The sequence below is a fragment of the Podarcis filfolensis genome, assembly GCF_964270895.1.
Source record: "Podarcis filfolensis genome assembly, chromosome: 6".
In the NCBI taxonomy this organism is placed as follows: Eukaryota; Metazoa; Chordata; class Lepidosauria; order Squamata; family Lacertidae; genus Podarcis; species Podarcis filfolensis.
The window spans coordinates 42,973,104-42,992,220 of NC_139609.1; the positions used below are offsets into that span (position 1 = coordinate 42,973,104).

At 46.8% G+C, this 19,117-nt stretch overlaps 1 protein-coding gene and 1 long non-coding RNA gene across 7 annotated transcripts in view; one reads left to right on the top strand and one right to left on the bottom strand.

The window, feature by feature from the left end:
* Positions 1–6,887: 6,887 nt before the first annotated feature.
* On the bottom strand, positions 6,888–15,048 carry LOC310765044. The gene is made up of 3 exons (XR_014549412.1): positions 14,911–15,048; positions 12,993–13,071; positions 6,888–10,643 (listed from the first exon to the last, which is right to left on the bottom strand). It is a non-coding gene; the product is annotated as an uncharacterized lncRNA (long non-coding RNA).
* SSBP3 (single stranded DNA binding protein 3) overlaps positions 14,824–19,117 on the top strand; it is a 172,017-nt gene continuing 167,723 nt past the window's right edge. For 5 of the 6 annotated variants that reach the window (XM_083619485.1, XM_083619487.1, XM_083619488.1 and 2 more), the window contains exons 1-3: positions 14,899–15,548; positions 16,418–16,490; positions 16,728–16,789. In XM_083619485.1, coding sequence (XP_083475611.1) covers positions 15,493–15,548; positions 16,418–16,490; positions 16,728–16,789 — 191 coding nt within the window. In that variant the 5' untranslated portion in view covers positions 14,899–15,492. Of the gene's footprint in view, positions 15,549–16,417; positions 16,491–16,727; positions 16,790–19,117 lie in introns of all 6 variants that reach the window. The other variant, XM_083619486.1, reaches the window with a different exon arrangement.

Below are 19,117 nucleotides of genomic sequence, written 5' to 3' on the forward strand. Positions count from 1 at the left end.
AAAATTAATCTAGCCACGTCAAAAAATATAACCGTTTTAGCATGACTTACAAGGGACTGGACAAATTCACTGAGATGTTTGATCAATGGCTACTATTCACAATAGCTATATATTATATCTCTCGTATCAGTGTCATTATGACTGTGAATGCAGCAGAAGAGGGCGTCAAGGTAGCTACCGTTAAGTACCTAATGCTGAGTTAGGTACATCTTTGGTCTGATCTAGCAGGGCTCTTCCCTTCTTATTGACCTGGTTTAAGTGCATGAAAGCAAGCCCAATTGCTTTTGATAATGTTCGTATCTAGGGAAAAAACATTCTTAGGATCAGATCTTTGTGAATCATATCTCACCCCAATAGCCACCAGCGTCCAAAACAATAAACTTGAATCTAGCAGGAAGAGATGCTTGTGTATCTTCACATTGTTTGAGGTTCCTACATAGCAGCAGAAGATTTAAATTTACCCAAGACTCCTATAAAATACTTTTGCAGATAAGCATTACTTGCATTGCCTTAAAAACCTGCACAGGAAAGCTAGTTGAATTCTCTTTCTATAGTAACACATCCACCACTGTTGTCACTTCAAGTGGAAATATACATTTACAGTAAGGTTATCTGTAAATATCTTTATCCCTAGTCTCTTGAAAGTGATGGGGGAAACTCCAAACAGCCCAACCCTCCGTATGCATACTGGGAAGTCAGCTCTCCCAGAGATCACTCCCAGGTAAGTATAAGCAATTGATAGGTTGGGTGATTAACCTGGGAGTAATTACTTCAGTTATGTCAGGATGGTTTGTATCAAGAGTAATGATTTCATCTTTTTCTGGTTCTGTGCCTTTAATCCTGCACAGGGGCGGAAATCAAATGACGTTTCCCACTTGTCACCATGGAATCTTCATGCCTGCAAAAGCTTCACCTGTTTGCTTTCTGCAGGCCTAAAAGACATAGACTTGGATCCTAAAATAAGCTAATTTAAAACTCTTAATGGAAAATCCATAGTTGTTTTTCTTTTTATTAACTGGTTGTTGTGAGTTTGGCTGGATCAGTGAGTGAATGAGCGGTCTGAGATTTTGATGAAAAGAGCATTAACATTTTCTTAATGTCCTTGAAGAGGTGGGGGCAGAGTCCTGGTGAGGAATGTTGCAATGAACAGCACTTTGCCATTGGAATGGGCAGGGGAGAGAGAACAGGAGTTAGCTGAAGCTGGCTATACCTTCTTAGGGGGCTGCCCAACCTGATATGGAGGAAATCTTCTGCCAGAAGTAGGATTGCCTATTTGCTATCACCTAGGGCTTGCCGATCAGAAGGTCAGCGGTTCGAATCCCCACGATGGGGTGAGCTCCCATTGCTCAGTCCCTGCTCCTGCCAACCTAGCAGTTCAAAAGCACGTGAAAGTGCAAGTAGATAAATAGGTACCGCTCCGGCGGGAAGGTAAACGGCGTTTCCATGTGCTGCTCTGGTTCACCAGAAGTGTCTTAGTCATGCTGGCCACATGACCCAGAAGCTGTACGCTGGCTCCCTCGGCCAATAAAGCGAGATGAGCGCCGCAACCCCAGAGTCAGCCACGACTGGACCTAATGGTCAGGGGTCCCTTTACCTTTATGCTTATATATTTGAAAATAAATATTACAAAGGTTGGATGAGTCTAGTACTTCTCATCCAAAGGAAACTATGGAGACAATTGTAATCCATTTTACCTGGGAGTAAGCCCCATTGAATTATCTAGGACTGCCCTCTCATATCCAGATTAGGCAATCACTATGTGTGGTGGGGTCACTCAAGGCACCTGATGACAACTCACCATGATGGGGTGGATCCAAATGATCCCATTTGTTTAACTTGGGTCCCACTGAAAGTTAATTGTGACTTCATTTCAGTTCTATTGATTTCAGTAGGAACTAACTCATTCAGTTAGCCTGGACGCAGCCCAATGCATTGATACTGCTTGCACGATCTTCCGTCGTCTTCTAAAGTAGATGGGAAGGGTGTGGGTGGGTGGTTGGAACTCAAAAACTGCTGGCACAATGTTCAGAAAGAATTCAGATCAGTTAATTAGAAATTGGCCTGTGTAGCTAGAGGTATTGAACACCACTCAGAAGAAATTATTCCAAAAGCTTTATGTAAGGAGCTTTTGAGATGGAACTTGGCTTCATGTAGCACGTTCCTCATCTCCTCCTAGGGAAAGTTAAAGGACCTTCTGAGAGAGATGGAGATGGCACAAGCAGATGGTGACCAGAATGAGTCAGGAACTTCAGGATGTAGCTGAAGCTGTACTAGTGTTCCTCTGCAAGAGTCAACACTTCATATAGGACAGCCTTTCTGAGTCCTGGAAGAAGGATGAGCTTCAGTTACAGTCTATATGCATTTCAATTCTTCTGCAAAACATGCTTCATGGACTCAGACTCTGCCTGTTTAATTAGGGAAGCACCTATTTTCTCATAGAATCATAGAGTTGGAAGGGACCACAAGGGTCTTTTAGTCCAACCCTCTGCAATGCAGGAATCTTTTGCCTAACATGGGGCTCAAACGAATGAACCTGAAATTAAGAGCTCTACCGGCTGATCTATCACAGCAGCATCTAGAGAACTGCAGGCTTCCAACCCCCTAGAGTAAAGGAATGTATTTTGAAATATATTTACTGATAAGGTTTTAATACTTTACACTACTGCCCAGCTACTCCTGCAATGCTAAGCAGCATGGAGGGAGCAATTTTGCCTGCCTTGAGAACATTTGAGGGTGGGCCAGGGGCATAAACATTTTGCCCTTATCACCTTTGGTACAAATGTTCACCTTTTAGGAATGTTGTTAGCTTGTTCCAGTGTCCTGGGAATTCTGCTAATTTTTTAGAAATCAAATTTTATGAAACATTTTTATTAAACCTTACCAAAAACATGTGGGAAAATACAAAACAGCAAACAGTGTTGCAGATAGTTGCATGTGACGGAACTAGGCCAAGTTTAGGTTGACAAACCACGGTTCTGTTTGCACAAGGATAATAAAGTGCACATTTATTAACTGCAAATTAATACAGATAAAGTTATTTATGCAGAAATAATATACTTGCTGGATGCATTTCAGCCCCTATTTCAGCAGGAGCCATATTTACTTCTAAGTAAACAAGTGTAGGATTGATTCTGCTGTTTGCAGAATCGGAGAGGATCCTGGCACAACTCAGGCAGGGTTTGGGCTAGCCAATGAGATGGCAGGGCAGAACTTATTTGAAAATGAAACAGGACTCCATTAAAAAACGCACGTTTATATCCTTTGAGGAATTCCTCCAGATTTACAAATATGGGGTTGGATCCAGAACAAGATGGTTGCATTAGTTCCCATTGAAATAAATGGAACTTAAATTTAATTACACCATGACTATCTGGTTCCACTGATTTTAATGGGATGTAAATTAATCTAATTTAAACTGCAATCTTATATTAAGTTACCTGGGATTAAGCTCCAATGGGATTAAACTCAATAGGATTTACATCAGTCTGTGTCTATAGGATTGTGGTGTTCATCTGGATCCTACCCAATGGTTGTTGAGTTAAATGTAAATCACACTAAGGCTACATATATACACTGAAAGCAAGACTCTTGGGAACTGTAGTTTATGCCCACAGAACTACGACCCCAGCACCCTCAACAAACTACAGTTCCCAAGATTGCTGGGGGGAAATAATGTGCTCTAAATGTAGGGTATACATACATCCTAGATACATCCAAAACTATCAATGGCTGAGTAAGCACATGTTGTTCTCTTGAACCAGCCTATTACGATCTCAGGCGCAATTACTCTTAATTGAGCCAATCATTTCATACACACACATTGATACTGTTACATGCCACCCCACGAGTGGTGTGATATTCAAGGAGTTCCAGGCACTTACCCGGGGTTGTATTTCCATTGGAAAAATCAAGGCACAGCAGAGACTAGTGTCTTTAAGAAATATAGTTTATTAACACACACTTACACCTGGAAGTCTGCAATGGAGGGGGTGCAGAACATTATACCCCAAGAGTGCCTCTTGTTGCCGCTCTCCTAGGTTCAGCAAGTTGGGGTCCAATGAAGCAGTCTTTCAGGGCTCCAGGTCTCTTAGTGCAGGCTCCTCCAACCAGCACCGCATGAATTCAGGCCTGCACAGCAGCTCATGGCAGTCTCACCTTTGTTCTCCTTCTTCCCAGCATACCTCTAGCCAAAAACCCAAGCCTCCGTCAGGAGTGCATGCAGGAGCCAGGCCCTGTGACCAGTAGAGCTTTGCAGGACTGGGGCCTTCCTAAGTTTGTTCTGGAGAGGCAAGACGCAGCTGCACAGGTGAGGCTGCTTGGTAACTCACTGCACCTGGTGGCAAGAGCCGGGAAGGGATATAAGGTCAACATTTCCCTTCAGCTCTTTACCATAGCAACTTGTTTCCTACCTTGCTACGTTTGGCTTCTTGCTTCCTGATCCGCGGACCTTGGTTTCTTGACTCCTTGCTTCTCGACCCTCGGACCCTTGACTTTGTGACTCCCTGCTTCCTGACCCTCAGACCCCTGGCTTCTGGACTCTCGTTTCTGCTCCCACCCTGCCATCTTGCCCCCGGTCCCGACGTCCTCAGCCGGGACTTTGATCGCCCATAGACTGGACCATGACAGCCTCCTGTAAAGGACACACATTTCTGTCACCCCACAACCCTCTTCATCACCTTTGCACCGCCTGTTTTGCCCAGACCTGAGAACCTTCTTAGATGAGTAGATGCTTGGCCATTGTTTCATGATGGTTTGCACCCAACTAGCCAGGTGAGGCCCAGGGACTCCTTGTCTGGCACAATTCTGTAGCTTGTATTTTCCCTTCTTATCCCATATATTAGCTGGATTCTGATACTTCTTGTTGTTATTGTTGGCCTCCGTCCGTCTGGAGAGACAGTGGAATGTGCCTCTGGGGAGTGAAGTCAAACTGCTGTGTTCGTAGCACCAAAGCGACCTCCCTGGAGCGCAAGCCTGAGCAGTGTGTATGGAGGTCCTGGGCTGCCCAGACAAGACCCCGTTCTCAGCCTTGCTGATGTGGGCCAAAGGAAAACAGAGCAATACATTTGGCACCAGCTTGACTGCAGGAATTGCTGGAAGGAGGTGTACAAGGCACCGTCCAACCATCTTAGGGACTCCACTCTGGAATTCTGTAGGGTTTACTCCTTAGCCTTTTATTCTGCTCAAGATGTCCCATAAGGCAGAAGAGGTTTACAATAAGAGTTTTCCTTCTCTATTTCCCAGGTCGACCAGCTCTATCTGTCCTTCACTTCCCTCTATGGCACATGCAGAAACTGACTTCTTGACCACTGGACCACTGGTCTCGTCTGCTCAATCCGCTGGAGGCTGTCATTGCATGCAGGGGAAGGAAGGGTTGCCATGTGTCCTCTTTTTCGAGGACACGTCCTCTTTTTCAGGGGTTAAATTTCTGTCTGGGTGGATTTTTTTTTAATTTGCCAAAATGTCTCTGGCTATAATTTCTGGATGAGTCAGAGCCATAACTGATGGTTGTAGACTTGCTTTCCTCTTCTCTTCTGCTGCCCCCCTCAGCAATATATCACAGCTTCTATAGCCTACATATAGTAGGGGACGACAGAGGACGAGATGGTTGGACAGTGTTCTCGAGGCTACTAATGAGTTTGACCAAACTGCGGGAGGCAGTGGAAGACATGAGTGCCTGGCGTGCTCTGATCCATGGGGTCATGAAGAGTCAGACATGACTAAACAACATAATAGGGGTATTTAAAATGATAGCATCCTCTTTTTTGCTCTTCAAAATATGGCAACCCTAGGGGAAAGCCCTAACTCACCAGGGAATTGAGACCCATTGGTTACCCTAACCTGGTTTAGCTGGCCAGTCGAAGCTGTTTCCCAGGGTGTGGCCACTGGCACATGCTGACAGCTTCTAGGAGCCACAGGTGAGAGACAAGAGCAGGGCCAAAGGCGAACAAACTACCACAGGAGGAGCATGGCATGTGCCCCACCAGAAGCGTTACCCCTCCCCTAACACCCCATACATTAATTTATTGGGTCTAGGGGGGCCTCCCCTCCCCTCAGTTTATAACAATACATAAAGGACTTTGTTGAATAACTTAAACCAACAGGGAAATAGAGGCTCTTTGTAAAACTTTGCTGTGCGGTGGATTGTTCACATTCATGCAGCAGTGAGGAGGATGAATAAAGTAATTATAAAAGATGTAGTGGTGTTTCAAAGCCATTTAATTACTATAGCCATGTAATATTAAAGCAGCTATGCAATATCCAGGTGACTTTTTTTATAAAAAAGAAATGAATCCTGATCCTCTAAATGTTTTTGTAGATAGGATCATAGGACATTGCTTTAAACCAAGTCAAACCAGCATTGTCTACACTGACTGGCAACAGCTTTTCAGGATTTCAGACAGGCAGTCTCTCCCATGTATGTACACGAACATATTAACACACACACAGATCTGTTTTGAGACTCCCCCCACTACTAAAGCTGACCAAACATCTGTTCTCATGGAAACTGTATCCAAAAGCCAATGGCTGTGATCAGGAGTTCTTGCTAGTTTCAGGAGCTGCCTCTCAGTTCCTACTTATTCTCCCGTTTCCATAGAAATGAATGTCAGAATGGCAAAGACAAGGAAGGGGAAAGGAAGTACAATACAGGTTTCACAAAGTTCGCTCTCTGGAGAACTGGTTGGAAACCTAACAAGCTGATGAGCAGAACTGGGATGCTTGGAGTTGCCTTTCAAATAGAGCTAAACCTTTTGTGCGGGGCTTTCGTCTCCACTGTCATCACTTATCCAAACAACACAATATTGATATTATTTATTAAAACATCTTCAGGCTTGACTTCTAAAACAGTAAAAGAGGTTTTTTAAAATCATCATCAACAACACACTAAATATCATGAAACAACAATGGCAAATTGCTACAGCAGGAAAAAAACTCAACAGATAATAACAAATGAAAAAGAAACCAAGAAATAGAAGCATCGGTGTAAAACACCCAGGCAAACAGAACAGTTTTTCACCTGGCAACCAACGATAAATCATTTGGGCAAGTCTGTGTAGGAGCAGGTGGTGCTTTAAGTGCCCATGTCCCACCCCAGTTCCAAGAGATGTTACCTGTGCAGAACTTACGGTATTTCTTGTCTAGACTACTTTGGCAATCATGCTTTGGAGATAAGCTGAGAAATTCTATTTTGTCCCCATTTTTGAATCAGGGAGAGATGTTGAAATATCAACTGAGTAGTCGAAGATCTAGCCATTAGCATATGGTGTTTGTGGGGGCTGGGTGGGTGGGGGTGGTGTGGTGTGACAGTGGCATAGAATGGGTTGCCAGAGCCCAGGGCCGCATGGAGGGGGTGAGAGGTAGGGAAACGAAGTATGCATGTGCATTCAACTGCATAAAGGCATCTGCATTACCCCAAAAATTGCAGCCACAGAGGTAAGTTGCAGCCACAGAGGTAAGTTGTTGTTTGGAGAGGTCACTTCCTGGTTCGCATGGAGAAGTTGTTTTCAGTGGAGCCGGGTGATGGAAGTGCGCAGTTGTATTCAGGCAGAACTGGGTGTTGAAATTTTGCACCCCTAACAATTTTGCACCTGGGGCCTTTGGGCTACTCCACTGGGTGATGATAATTTACCTTTGGCCTTGTCAAGCACAGTCAGCAGGGAGAAAATGTCTGTTGCTGGCCTTTGCCTGATTTCTGTCTATTTGCAGGAAGCTTTTGACTACTGAAAAATAAAATCACCCACCTACCACCTCATTCTGCTGCACATATAAACAGGACTGAATCTGGCTGATCCCCACTGGTTACTCCTTTCTAGTATGAACTGTTTCCATTTTTATGCTGCTTAACTCCCCCTTCGCCTCAAGCAAACCAATCCTTTTATCCCATGGCTGCTGCTTTAGTTTAGGAACTATTAGTGTGGGTATTAGTCAGACTTTTAAAAGAATCCAAGTACCCCCATCTACATGCTTCTTGATCATCATCTGCAACATGCTTCTGGGAAACTTCCAATAATTCTACTGGGCTGATGAGTCATTGCTTGCTTTGATAAAGAATCCGCTTGATTTTCTTGCAATGGCAGATTTGCATGCACACACTTTTTAAAAATGGGACAACTCATAAACCCCCTGATCCCCTAACATGCAAAGGTCACTAGGGTGACCAGGTGGGATTTCAGCAGCTGTAGCTTGCATAACATGTGGAAATTCTCTCTTCTGCACACCTTAAAGGTGCAGGAGCCCTCCTAGATGGAAAATATGGCTCAGAAAATTTCAAAATTAGTCTTTTAAAAGCCATAGAAGTGATTGCATGAATCTTACTTTTGAAATATTGCATTTCACAATATAGCGCCATAGTTCTTTTTGCTTTTCTACTGTTCAGTTGGGCTTACTTCATAGAATCATAAAATTGTAAGAGTTGGAAGGAACCATGAAAGTCATCTATTCCAACCCCCTGCCATGCAAGAATATTTTGCCCAATGTGGGGCTCGAACCCGCAACCCTGAGATTAAGAGTCGCATGCTCTACCAAGGGAGCTGCTGCTGCTGCTCAGTTTATTTATCTGTAGGCATTTATATCCAACTCTTCACCAGGCAGCCCCCCCCTCAGGTGGCTTACATTCAGCATAATACCATTAAACCAGGCAATACAGAGGTTGGCAACCTTGGGGGGGGGCAAATTTGCAAACTGGAGAAACAGCTAGGAACATCATGCACGCACCACACTGCACTCATCATCATCATCATCATCATTTTATTTGTATGCCGCCTTTCCACAGTTAAAACAATGCTCAAGGCGGCTTACAATATGAAAAGATTTACATAGTTACAAAAATAGCAAAGCAGTCAAAAAAATAAAACACATCAAAACTACATAACCAAATATAACAATTTCCACATAAAGATACAAAAAATAATATCAATAACAGCAAAACTCCCAACAAAACTTCCCCCAAAATACCCCTGTCCTTGCTGGGCGGCAGTAGCAGCAGCAGTTCTTATGAAGCCTGCCAGGCCACGCCCTAAGCCAGGTGGAGAGAGGCAGGAATGGGGCCCTCAGGCTCCCAGCAGATAAGACCTCCGACTCACACATTCATCCCCCATTCCCAGCAGTGATGAGCCTCAAAAGCAATGTTTTCTCTTTGCCCCACAAGCCTCATTCTTGGAGAGTGCAGCTGGGGAGGCAAGAGTTAACCCCCACCTCTTACCTGTTAGCTCTAGGAATTGGAGGTCCACATTAGCCACTGAGAAAACAGGATGGTGGACCAGATGGGCCGTTGGCCTGATCCAGGAGGCTCCTCTTAAGTTCTTAGGAAGGTCACCTCTCTCCTGCAGCCATTAGGCCTGGCCATATTGGAGCCAAGAGGAGTCTTCTTTGAAGCCCAGTTGCAATGAGGGTGTTTTCAGCAGGCAGGGTGTGGTCATCGCTGGGGGAGGGGGTAATCCCTCCCAAACTCTCTCTCCTCTGTGGTAACTGTACTTGAAAGCAGCTTTCTATACAGGGGTCTTGTGTGGTGTGTGTCTTAACTCTCCCCAGTTTTAAACACAACCCTGAACTGCAATTAGATAGGGAGGGGAGCTTTCTCTTTGCTAAGAAATGAGGAGAGGACCCCACAGTCACCAGGGAAGGTCTCTGTGGGTGCCATGTTGACAACCCATCATGTAAGATATAGCCAATGTATATAAAAAAATGTGTGTTGATGAGACATCAAAATGGACTCAAGGACAGGAACAGATGCACTGAGGGGAAGGCATTTCACACTGGGGGGTGGGGGCACGGCACAGAAAAGGCCTTCTCTTGCGCTGCCACCCCACAAGCTTCACAGAGTGGCTAGCAGCACCTTGCCTGCAGAATGTAACACCTGGGCAGGTCTACACATGAGGAAGTGCTCCTTCAGATATCTGAGGCCCACAAGGTTTGGGGGCTTGCGTGTCAACAGAAGCATCTTGAATTAATGTACAATTTTGTTTGTATAACGCAGCAATGCCTTAATGCTCCCCCTTTCATTTTTAACAAGTTTACCGTTACAGGTCCCATCAGATATGAAGTGCTATTATTATGATCATCCCCATTTTACAGACATACAGCTGTGGCATGATACAGCCGTGTGCCCAGCGTTGCACAAGGATTTGGCAGCTGAGGTACGAAACCGCATCCATATTGTGCAAGTACCCTGAAAGTTTGCTCAGTATTTTTCCTCCCAGTGGAAGAGGAGTAGGCCAGCATGGCATTAAGGGGATTTAAAATGGAACAAGGCATGGCAAGATCGGGTTTCAGATATGCTTGAAAAATGTCCATCATATTTAGCCACATTTAATTAAGAGAATCTGCAGAAAGCTGGGGTTAGGTCTGTAAATATCCCAGTCCCAAACATGCATTCCTATCATTCGGCAGTCGTCTTCCTCCTCTTTCCACTTTGGGAAGCTGTTTATGTTGAAAGGGAAGGTTGGCTCCTTCCCAGCCCATCATGTGTATCCACTTGGTTCTCCTTGCAGTGAGCTCACAAGGCTGAATTTGGCACATCTCTTTAATCCTTCTGGTGGAGGCTGATGTCACCAATAAGGGCTTCTTTTTCTGATTTCACTGCAGCACCCGACCATAAGGGACACGGAGCACAGAGGAAGAGGAGGAGGCCACGTATTGCCAAATACCTGGAAGGAAAGCAAACTACTAGCTAGCAAGAGAGATGCCTGGAACAGAGCTTCATAACACAAATCATAGGCGTTGCAAATGTTCCCCTTTATGCAGGTTTCCAAGGAAGAAAAACGACCCTCTTCAAGGATCACACTTCAGGATAAGAAGGCTGGAGTGAGCTTTGTTTTCCTTCTCTGAAACTGCTGCTCTTGTGTGCTGCTGTTGTCGTTTTTTTGCTTGCTCATGGTATCGATTGGCATTTCCAGGACAGGGAAGGAAACTGGTCAGTGCACGAAATGGTATCGGCTCAGGAAGGGGTCAAAGATCTGTTAGGAACACACCCTCTTCAGTATTTCTGACTTGGAGAAAGCAGAAAGAGTACTTCCAAAAACCTCACTTTGACCCTGAGATGCTGCAAAGGGGCACATGGACAGTGGAATTCTGTGACTCCTTGGATCCACATCCTTCTGCAAGCATTTGCTCCTCTGCAAACAGACCCTGGAATCCACAACTGACAATGATGTGGAAAGGAGGCTCCAGCAGCATAGTTTTTGCAGGGTTCACTACATTTAGCTCTGCCTCCTGCAAAGTGCTGCCTGCACACTTTGGCCCCAAAAGCGATATTCTGGCCCACCACGTTCAAACCCCTTGTGGTAAAAAGCAGCTCTTGCTTTTCAGACATTTTCACAGAGCACAGAACCCTGCTGGGAGCAAACCACAGTGGCTGATGCAGCTTATTGCAAGACACCCTCTGGTTTCACATGCAAAGTTGCTATGATAAATGTTTTTAAAACACCCACCCATCCACCCCAAAGTGAGGGAAACTGCAGAGTGCTTGTGCCTTTCCTTTGGAGGAAGTTCTTAAACAAGGAGCACCGTCCTTCCCCACCCTCTGTGATTTCCAATACAGTGGACACTCGGGTTGCGAACATGATCCGTGATCTGTGCATGCGTGGGTTGCGATTCTGCGCTTCTGCGCATGTGCAAAGCACGGTTTAGCACTTCTGCTCATGCGCGACCGCCGTAACCCGTTCCGGTACTTCTGGAACTGGCAGTCCGTAATCCGAACAAACGCAACCTGAAGGGTCTGTAACCTGAGGTATGACTGTAATTGTTAACACTCTCATTGATTTCTTAGGTTCAAAGTAGAATTCTAGAGTCACAGAATGCGAAAGATCGCCTAGCTCCAGGGTGGAGTGACCTTTTCTCAGCCGGGGGCCACATTTCCTTCTGCGCAACCTTCCAAGGGCCAGGTGACAGTGGCAGGTGGAGCCAGAGGCAAAAGTGGGTGGATGTATGGATTTTACCTCTGTACAGCTAGCTGCCTTCTACACCAGACTTCCTCCACCTCAGCCCTCCAGAAGTTTTTGGCCTACAACTCCCATGATCCCTAGCTAGCAGGACCAGTGGTCAGGGATGATGGGAACTGTAGTCTCAAAAGATCTGGAGGGCCAAGTTTGAGGAAGCCTGTTCTACACAAACTCACATGCCCGCTCTGTCCTCCATCTAGACAAGAGGCATTGTCAGAATTCAAAGACACATTCCAGCAAAAGCCCCCAGGTTGTGAATTGGGACAAGTTAGTGGCCTGGGGAAAAGTGCTGAGGTTCCCTACCCCTGATGTGGCCCATCTCTGTGTTCACTCCTGAATAAGGCCAGTGGTCCATCTAGTCCAGCATCCCATGGCAAAAGGAAATCCTTCTTAACGCTTACTTGAAATCTCCTTTCTTGTTATTCTAACTTGATTGGTTGTAGCCTGGCCCTCTGGAGCAACAGGAAACAAATTTGCTCTGTCATCTATGTGTGAACTCTACAAATATTTGACTATGGTTATCATATTGCCTCTTCATCGTGTTTTCTCCAAGCTGTCAAACACATCCAACTCCTTTGACCTTTACTTGAGATCCTACAAGGGAAGTTACTTTAACAATGCAGGCACTGCTGTAAATCAGAGAAAATGAAACTCCTCCTCCGATTTGTGTTTGAATTTTGTCCATCTACATCATGCACCTAAAAGTTGACCACCCAAACTACCCCATATGCTAATGATGATAAAAATAATAACATTGGAAATAAACACCAGGAAAGCAAAGGATTTATTTTGAGCAAGAAAACTGCTAGCCTTTATGGTTTTAAGGAATTTTGACCCCAACAACTGTACCAAACTAATTCAATTACTGATGGCTCACACAACTCCTAAATGTAATGTGTGTTATATATATATATGGAAACGCTTTTTTAAAGGGATCTGTGGCGGTGAGTATCTTTTTCCTTCTGTGAATTCCATGCCACCTACCGGGAAAAAATATATCTTAAAACTTGCAAGTTTCCACCGCAGACAGAGTGCTCTGCAGTCTTTGAATGTTACCTTTCCCTGGAAGCCTCAGTAACCAGGCATAGCACAGATTAAATCAAGGCGAGTACAAAGCTCCGGGCTGTATCGTTTCCTGGGGGCGGGGTGGGGGGGAAGAGAGAGAGAGAGAGGAGGAAGGAAGGAACATTACTCCGAAAACGCACATAAATTCGCTTTCTAAAGATCCATAATACAGATCACTCAGGGGCTCTGCACACGTTAAGAAGACTCTGCCCCCTTTTAAACAAATATACACCTTTGAACAATATCACCGAACTTTAATGGGCGTGTGCGCGCTTGTAGTTTATATTAACTCTGGGTTTGAGTTTTCCTTCTTCCACTGTTTTTTCCCCAGGACACTGACCTACCCTTTAATTGTTTGGTGATAGGCATGTAAGGGGGAGGGGCGTTACTTGTTTATTGGAACAGCACAGTTTAAAAAAAAAAATCAACCCTGGCGAACAGTTTCTAGTCCCCCCTAAGGATGTATCCAAACAGGCAGCCAATCAGCGCTTACACAGCTTTTTCAGCTCGTCTTTTTTAAAGGGACAGTAGCAAACGGGTTATATCATATTTAAAGCGAAAGGCACCGACATTTGCGCGGTGGGGGGAAGCTGGAAAAAGCTCTCCCTCCCAGTTTCTCAGGAGGTTCTAACTTTAGGCTTCAGGAGAGAAACGGACCGCAAATGTGGGTCTTTAGCTGTTAACAGGGATGGGGAGATGGTGGGGAGTTATTGTTTGAAGGATACAAGGCGCCTTTTCCTGGATCATACATAGCCCCCAGGCATCTCTGAGGTTTTTATTCGGGGGTACGGGTATCATTTTAAAACCCGTGTTTTAAAGATCTCCTAAACGGTGCCCCCTCTCCAAAACTTCCTCAAACCTCCATCCAATTCTCTGTGTCTCCCCCCCCTTAAAAAATAAATATGGGGAGGTCGCGCTCCCTCCGTTTTGAGGCATTTTGAATAGGTCCTTATGTTAGGGCCATCCTGGTGTAAGATAACATTTTTTTAAAAAGCGGTTTTAGTCCGGTTTCTGCAAAGGTGGGTAAGACACGACACCCCCTTCTCTGCAAGGAGAAACAAAAATAGCCTCGAGCGGACCAAAGGAGCTGGGCGGGAGGGTGGGTGGAAGAGATGGGTAACCAGAGGAGTATGCAAAGGTGGTCCAACCACGCCGCTCCTGTTCCTTTTTACTAGGACTGGGAGTTAAGTCCCGTTGAGCTCCGTACGGCTTACTTGCTAATAAAGGTGTTTAGAAGCGGGGTACAAAAGGTGAATGAATGAATGGACCCACGGCCATCAGGAGGCCCCGTTTTTAAGATTCCACTGGCGAAGCCCAGATCCCACTGCAAACCACAGATTCGCGCTTCCTTGGGAGTAAGCCCCACTGAGCAAGGTGGGAGTTACTTCTGAGTAAGTAGCACGCCTTGAGATGGAGGGGGAGATGAGCCTCTCACTTTGCGCACTTCTGTGCTGCGATCCAGTCCCAACCGAGGAACACACACACACACACACACACACACAGACAAATGTACTCGGGAGCTGAAGGGGCTTGAGGATCGCAGCTTCAGCCTGGGCAGCGCTAGCGGCCGCAATATGAAAGGTAATGGAGGCGGGAGGTCGGGAGGCAGAGGAAGGCGGAGAAACTGGGGCGGCCGACAGAGAGCAAAGAGGATGGAGGGAGAAGCAAAGGGCAGGAGGAGAGCTAGGATAGGGATCGAGCGAGGCAGGTGCAGCCACGGGCGCAAAATGGGGCGCAGAGGGGGCTGCTGGCTGGTGCGGCGCGGGATCGTGCTGTAGCGGGTGCAAACCGCACGCGGAGAGGCTGGGGCGAGGAGTGAGAGCAGGGCGGCGCATGTGGGAAAGGTGAATGGTGCGAGCGAGACAGCGGGAGGGCGTCTGGTGGGGAGGCTGGGATTAGGGGAGGGTACCTGGGTCGAGGAGGGAGCCGGGTAAGGAAGGCAGCTCAGCCCCTCGGCAGAGGGAGGAGGAGGAGGAGGCGGAGCCGCGGAGGCCCTCCCCCCAGCCAAGGGGACCCTTTAGGAAGCAGCCGGCGCGCGGTTCTCTCCGCCTCGTCCTGCCCGGCAGCATCTCCCCCGGTGCCACCTTAAACTCGCCGTTCGGGGGCGGAGCAACCCTTCCCCCCGCAGGCCGCCGATTGGCCGGGGAATGTATCCATTGTGGAACGTTGACGCCCGCCGCGTTCCATCCCTAGTGTAGCCACGTTCGGTTGAGCCGGGGGCAGCCGCGGTGGCGGCAGCAGCAGCAGCAGCAACAGCAGCAGGAGCAGCTGAGGAAGGAGCCGGAGCCGCGGAGAGGGGCAGGGCGATGGGGTCGAGGCCGGGGCTGGGGCTTTGACAGCTGAAACCGGGGCGATCGGCGCGGCGCCAGCGGCGGAGCCTGGGCGAGCCACAGCTGAGGGAAGGCGCGAGGCTTGGGAGACCGAACGGCAGCGGAGAGATCCAGGCGGCGGCGGCGGCGGCTTCGGTTTCGCCTCTTTCTTGCTGCGGACCATGTTCGCCAAAGGCAAAGGCTCGGCGGTGCCCTCGGATGGGCAGGCTCGGGAAAAGTAAGCGCCCAGGCACCGGAGGGGACTCCCGGGAGCAGCCGCGCATGGTTTCCTCCGACAGGCGTTCTCGCCGTCCCTTCATTGTCTTCGGGGAGCTCGGGCATCTGGAGGGGACGGGCATGGAGGCTGCGATCCAGGGGTGGAAGCGGGGTGGTCGTGGCGGGGAAAGGATCTCTCCCTACCGCGGTCCCGCCGCTTCGTGGTGGAAGGGAGAGCGGAGGGTGGCGGATCGGAAAGCACGATGGAGGAACGCATGCACCGCGTCCTTTTGTCTGAAGTGTCTGTCCGTCTGTGCAAGTGGAAGGGGTGAAGGGCTTTGTCCAGGCGATGAGCGATGGGTAGGCTTCCCCTTGGCCCTCCCCGCCTCCCACTTCGCTTCTAGAGTTTGCAAGTTTGGGCAAATCGGGGGGTTGGGTAGAAGAGGATTTTGGGGTGGGGGACCCCAGCTGGCCTTCCCCCAAATCTGTCCAGGCACTAGTGGAGAAAGACCTCAAACTCCCCCCCCCCCCACCTCGCTTTAGGTTCCTGGAAGCTTTAATGAATGGCTGGGGGATGCTGCTGGCTGCCTTGCAAATGGGGCATGTGCCTGCAGAAGTTGCATTTTGTTTCCTGCCCTGAGCTAGTATCAACTTATCTCTGAGGTGGGATGGGGGCTGCGCGGGGCGGGAAGGAGAGCGCTCCTTGCTCTCTGCACTGGAGGCAGGAAGGAAGTGATATTTCTTCACTGCCCTGCTTTAAACCTGGGTTCATCCCCACTGAAGTGAGAGGAAGCTCAGCGTGGAAGTGGGACAATCCTATAAAGTCTTGTTCGGCACAGTGGCCGCTTGCTCCTTCTCTACCACTTTTTCTCTTCTTCCGTCCTTTTACAGGTTAGCTTTGTATGTGTATGAATACTTGCTGCATGTAGGAGCACAGAAATCAGCACAGACCTTTTTATCAGAGGTGAGTGGCTCTGTTTACTTTTGACCCTCTTCCCTCACCCCTTGTTTTAGATGGCCTTTGTTTTCAGAAGCAGGCACTGTAGCCTCCATTTTGAATTTTTTATCACCTTTTGCCATTTATTGCTAGTTGGGCCTCAGAGGCTGCTTGGGGAAAGGGGAGGTGAAGTGGGGGCTGGGGACAGAGGAAGCATCTTTTTCTCCCAGTATCTAACCTCTTTGCACCTTTTGCTGTTTACAGATCCGATGGGAAAAAAACATCACACTAGGAGAACCTCCTGGGTTTTTACATTCGTGGTGGTGGTAAGTGGGCTGCTGCTTTCTCTTCCCCAAAATAGAAACTCCTATGCTTAACTGACTGTAAGTGGGAAAGAATGTCCCAGGCAAAAGTTTTGGAGTGATCTTGTGTTCCTGCGTTGAGAAATAGACATAGTTGAACTGTGAGCTCGCCTCTTCATCCTAGTTGAGATTTAGTTCAGCAAGTGTTGGAGAAAAAGGTACTGAAGAAAGTCTTGATCAGTTGTTGTAACTGTTTCCAAGCCATACAAAATAGATGTTGCTTGAGCTTTCCTTTATCATTAAGCAAGGCATAAGGGGGTCTAGCTGTAGCCTTTACTTCCTTATGTATGGTGATTCAGAGTGCAGTCATAGGACAGTTATGTGTTGCTGTTTGTAAGAAAATACATGGAGTACTTCTGCAAGTTACACCTATTGCTCTGTTTCTTCCCCCACCCTTGTTATGATGCTAAAGTGTAAATGTGTGACAGGATAGATCAGGCGCTGATATTTTTTATAAATGTATTTGCCTTTTCCTGAAACGTTTCCTTGGGAAGAGCTTTCTTAGTCTTGCAGATAGATTTCTAGTTTTACTTAAAAAGTTTCAAAGGAACACTGGCCCTTTCCCCTAGCTTCTGCACAGAGTTACTGATCAATGCTACTTGCTATGAGGTTGTCTCTTCCTTGTGAATTTATGTCAGAGACGCAGATAGTCCAGTGGGCAGCTTCAGCTTGACTGGAGCAGTTGTGCAATTGGTATTGAGATGCTGGGTGATAGAAACATTTCTTACAACCCGGTTCCGAAGGGTAATTCTTGACAGTAAACCCTATTGATACCATTTGCATGTGATGAAGTTACTATGTGTCTGGGCAGTTTGTTAGTAATGCAGAACAGGACGCTTTCAACATATGTGAGACAGGCTTGACACCCAAAGATGGAGAGCTGAGGGACACATGTTGCTTAGGTAAGCGGTGCAGTTTTTGGATTAGGCTTGTGGGTTGGTTTGTAGTTTATCTGAGTAGAAGAGGTTGAGGTAGCACATGGAGTTGAAGGCTTCTTGCTTCTGAACCTGTAGAGCAGGAGAGCTAAAAGGTTTTTTTATTTCTCTTTCTAGTGTGTAGTTAGCAGAAGCATTTTTTTTTTGTCAGAACATTCTCCGTCAGCTGGCCCAGGTTAATGCTGTTTGGATTGTTTCCCAGTCTGTTACAGTGCTTGGGGTTTGTGCATAGTGTCAGGCGTCAGGCTATGCAGTCAGCACTGGTCAGAAAAAGTTGAGAAGAAAAATATGTTAGCACCTGGAGTCTTTGATACTTGAAAAACAACCACCGTGCAGGAGCGCTTTGGATATTTTCTGACACCCCACATTATTTACCTGAATGCCTGGGGAGACTGAAATTGTTCATTTTTTTTAAAAAAAGGTTTTTATTAAAATATTTTTATGGACAACAACATAACATCTGTTTTCAGTTCATAGAGTCCTTTCTACATTGTTAGTTACATTCCATGTGAGACATTGCTGTCAATATGCATTGTGAGGTTATGGGGCAGAGGGGAGAGAAAGAAAAGGGGGTGTTGTTTTTTTTATTCTATTTCACTCTTCCTCTAAAGAGCTCAAGGTAGTGTATGTGGTTGTCCCATTTCCCCCATGTGTTTCTACCCAGTGAGGCAGGTTAGGCTGAGAGCCAGTGAGTGGCCCAAGGTCACCCAGTGAGCTTTATGATGGTAGTGGAGATTTTAAACCTGGGTCTCCTCATGACACTCTGCCCACTACACAGCACTAGATTAGTCAGCAATTGTATAAGTGACTGCAGCTAACATGGGGAGGACAGTGAGTTTGATTATCTAAGGGGCTTCCATTATGGCGGTGCTTATATATGTGCAACATCCAAGACAGAAGATGAAATCAATGTTGTATTGACAGTATGGCATTTAATGTCAAACTGAAACAGCTCTAATGGATTGCACTCTGGTTTGGAAGATGGCTTCATATGTAGAGGGAGGTGTGTTTGGGTTTAATGGACCAGCACAACAGCTGGAATTGGACGCATTCGGTTCTAGCGAGAGGGCGATTAAAAGTGCTGTTGAATGTGCAGTAAGTGTGTAAGAGGTCCAAAAGCAAAAGTTCAGCCTGAGCATAGAGGGGAAACAGCAGGATGGGCTAGCCCTGGCAAGATGAGCAAAAGCGAATGGCTGCAGAAATAAATCTCTTGAAACAAAAGAGTGAGTCTAAATATAGGGAGCTTGAATGCCCCAAAGCTAGGAACACAGGTAGTTGTCTTAGAGTGAGTCGGACCATTGGCCCATCTCTTCCAGTGTTCCAGAGTCACTAACTGTGACTCTCCAAGTTTTTGGAG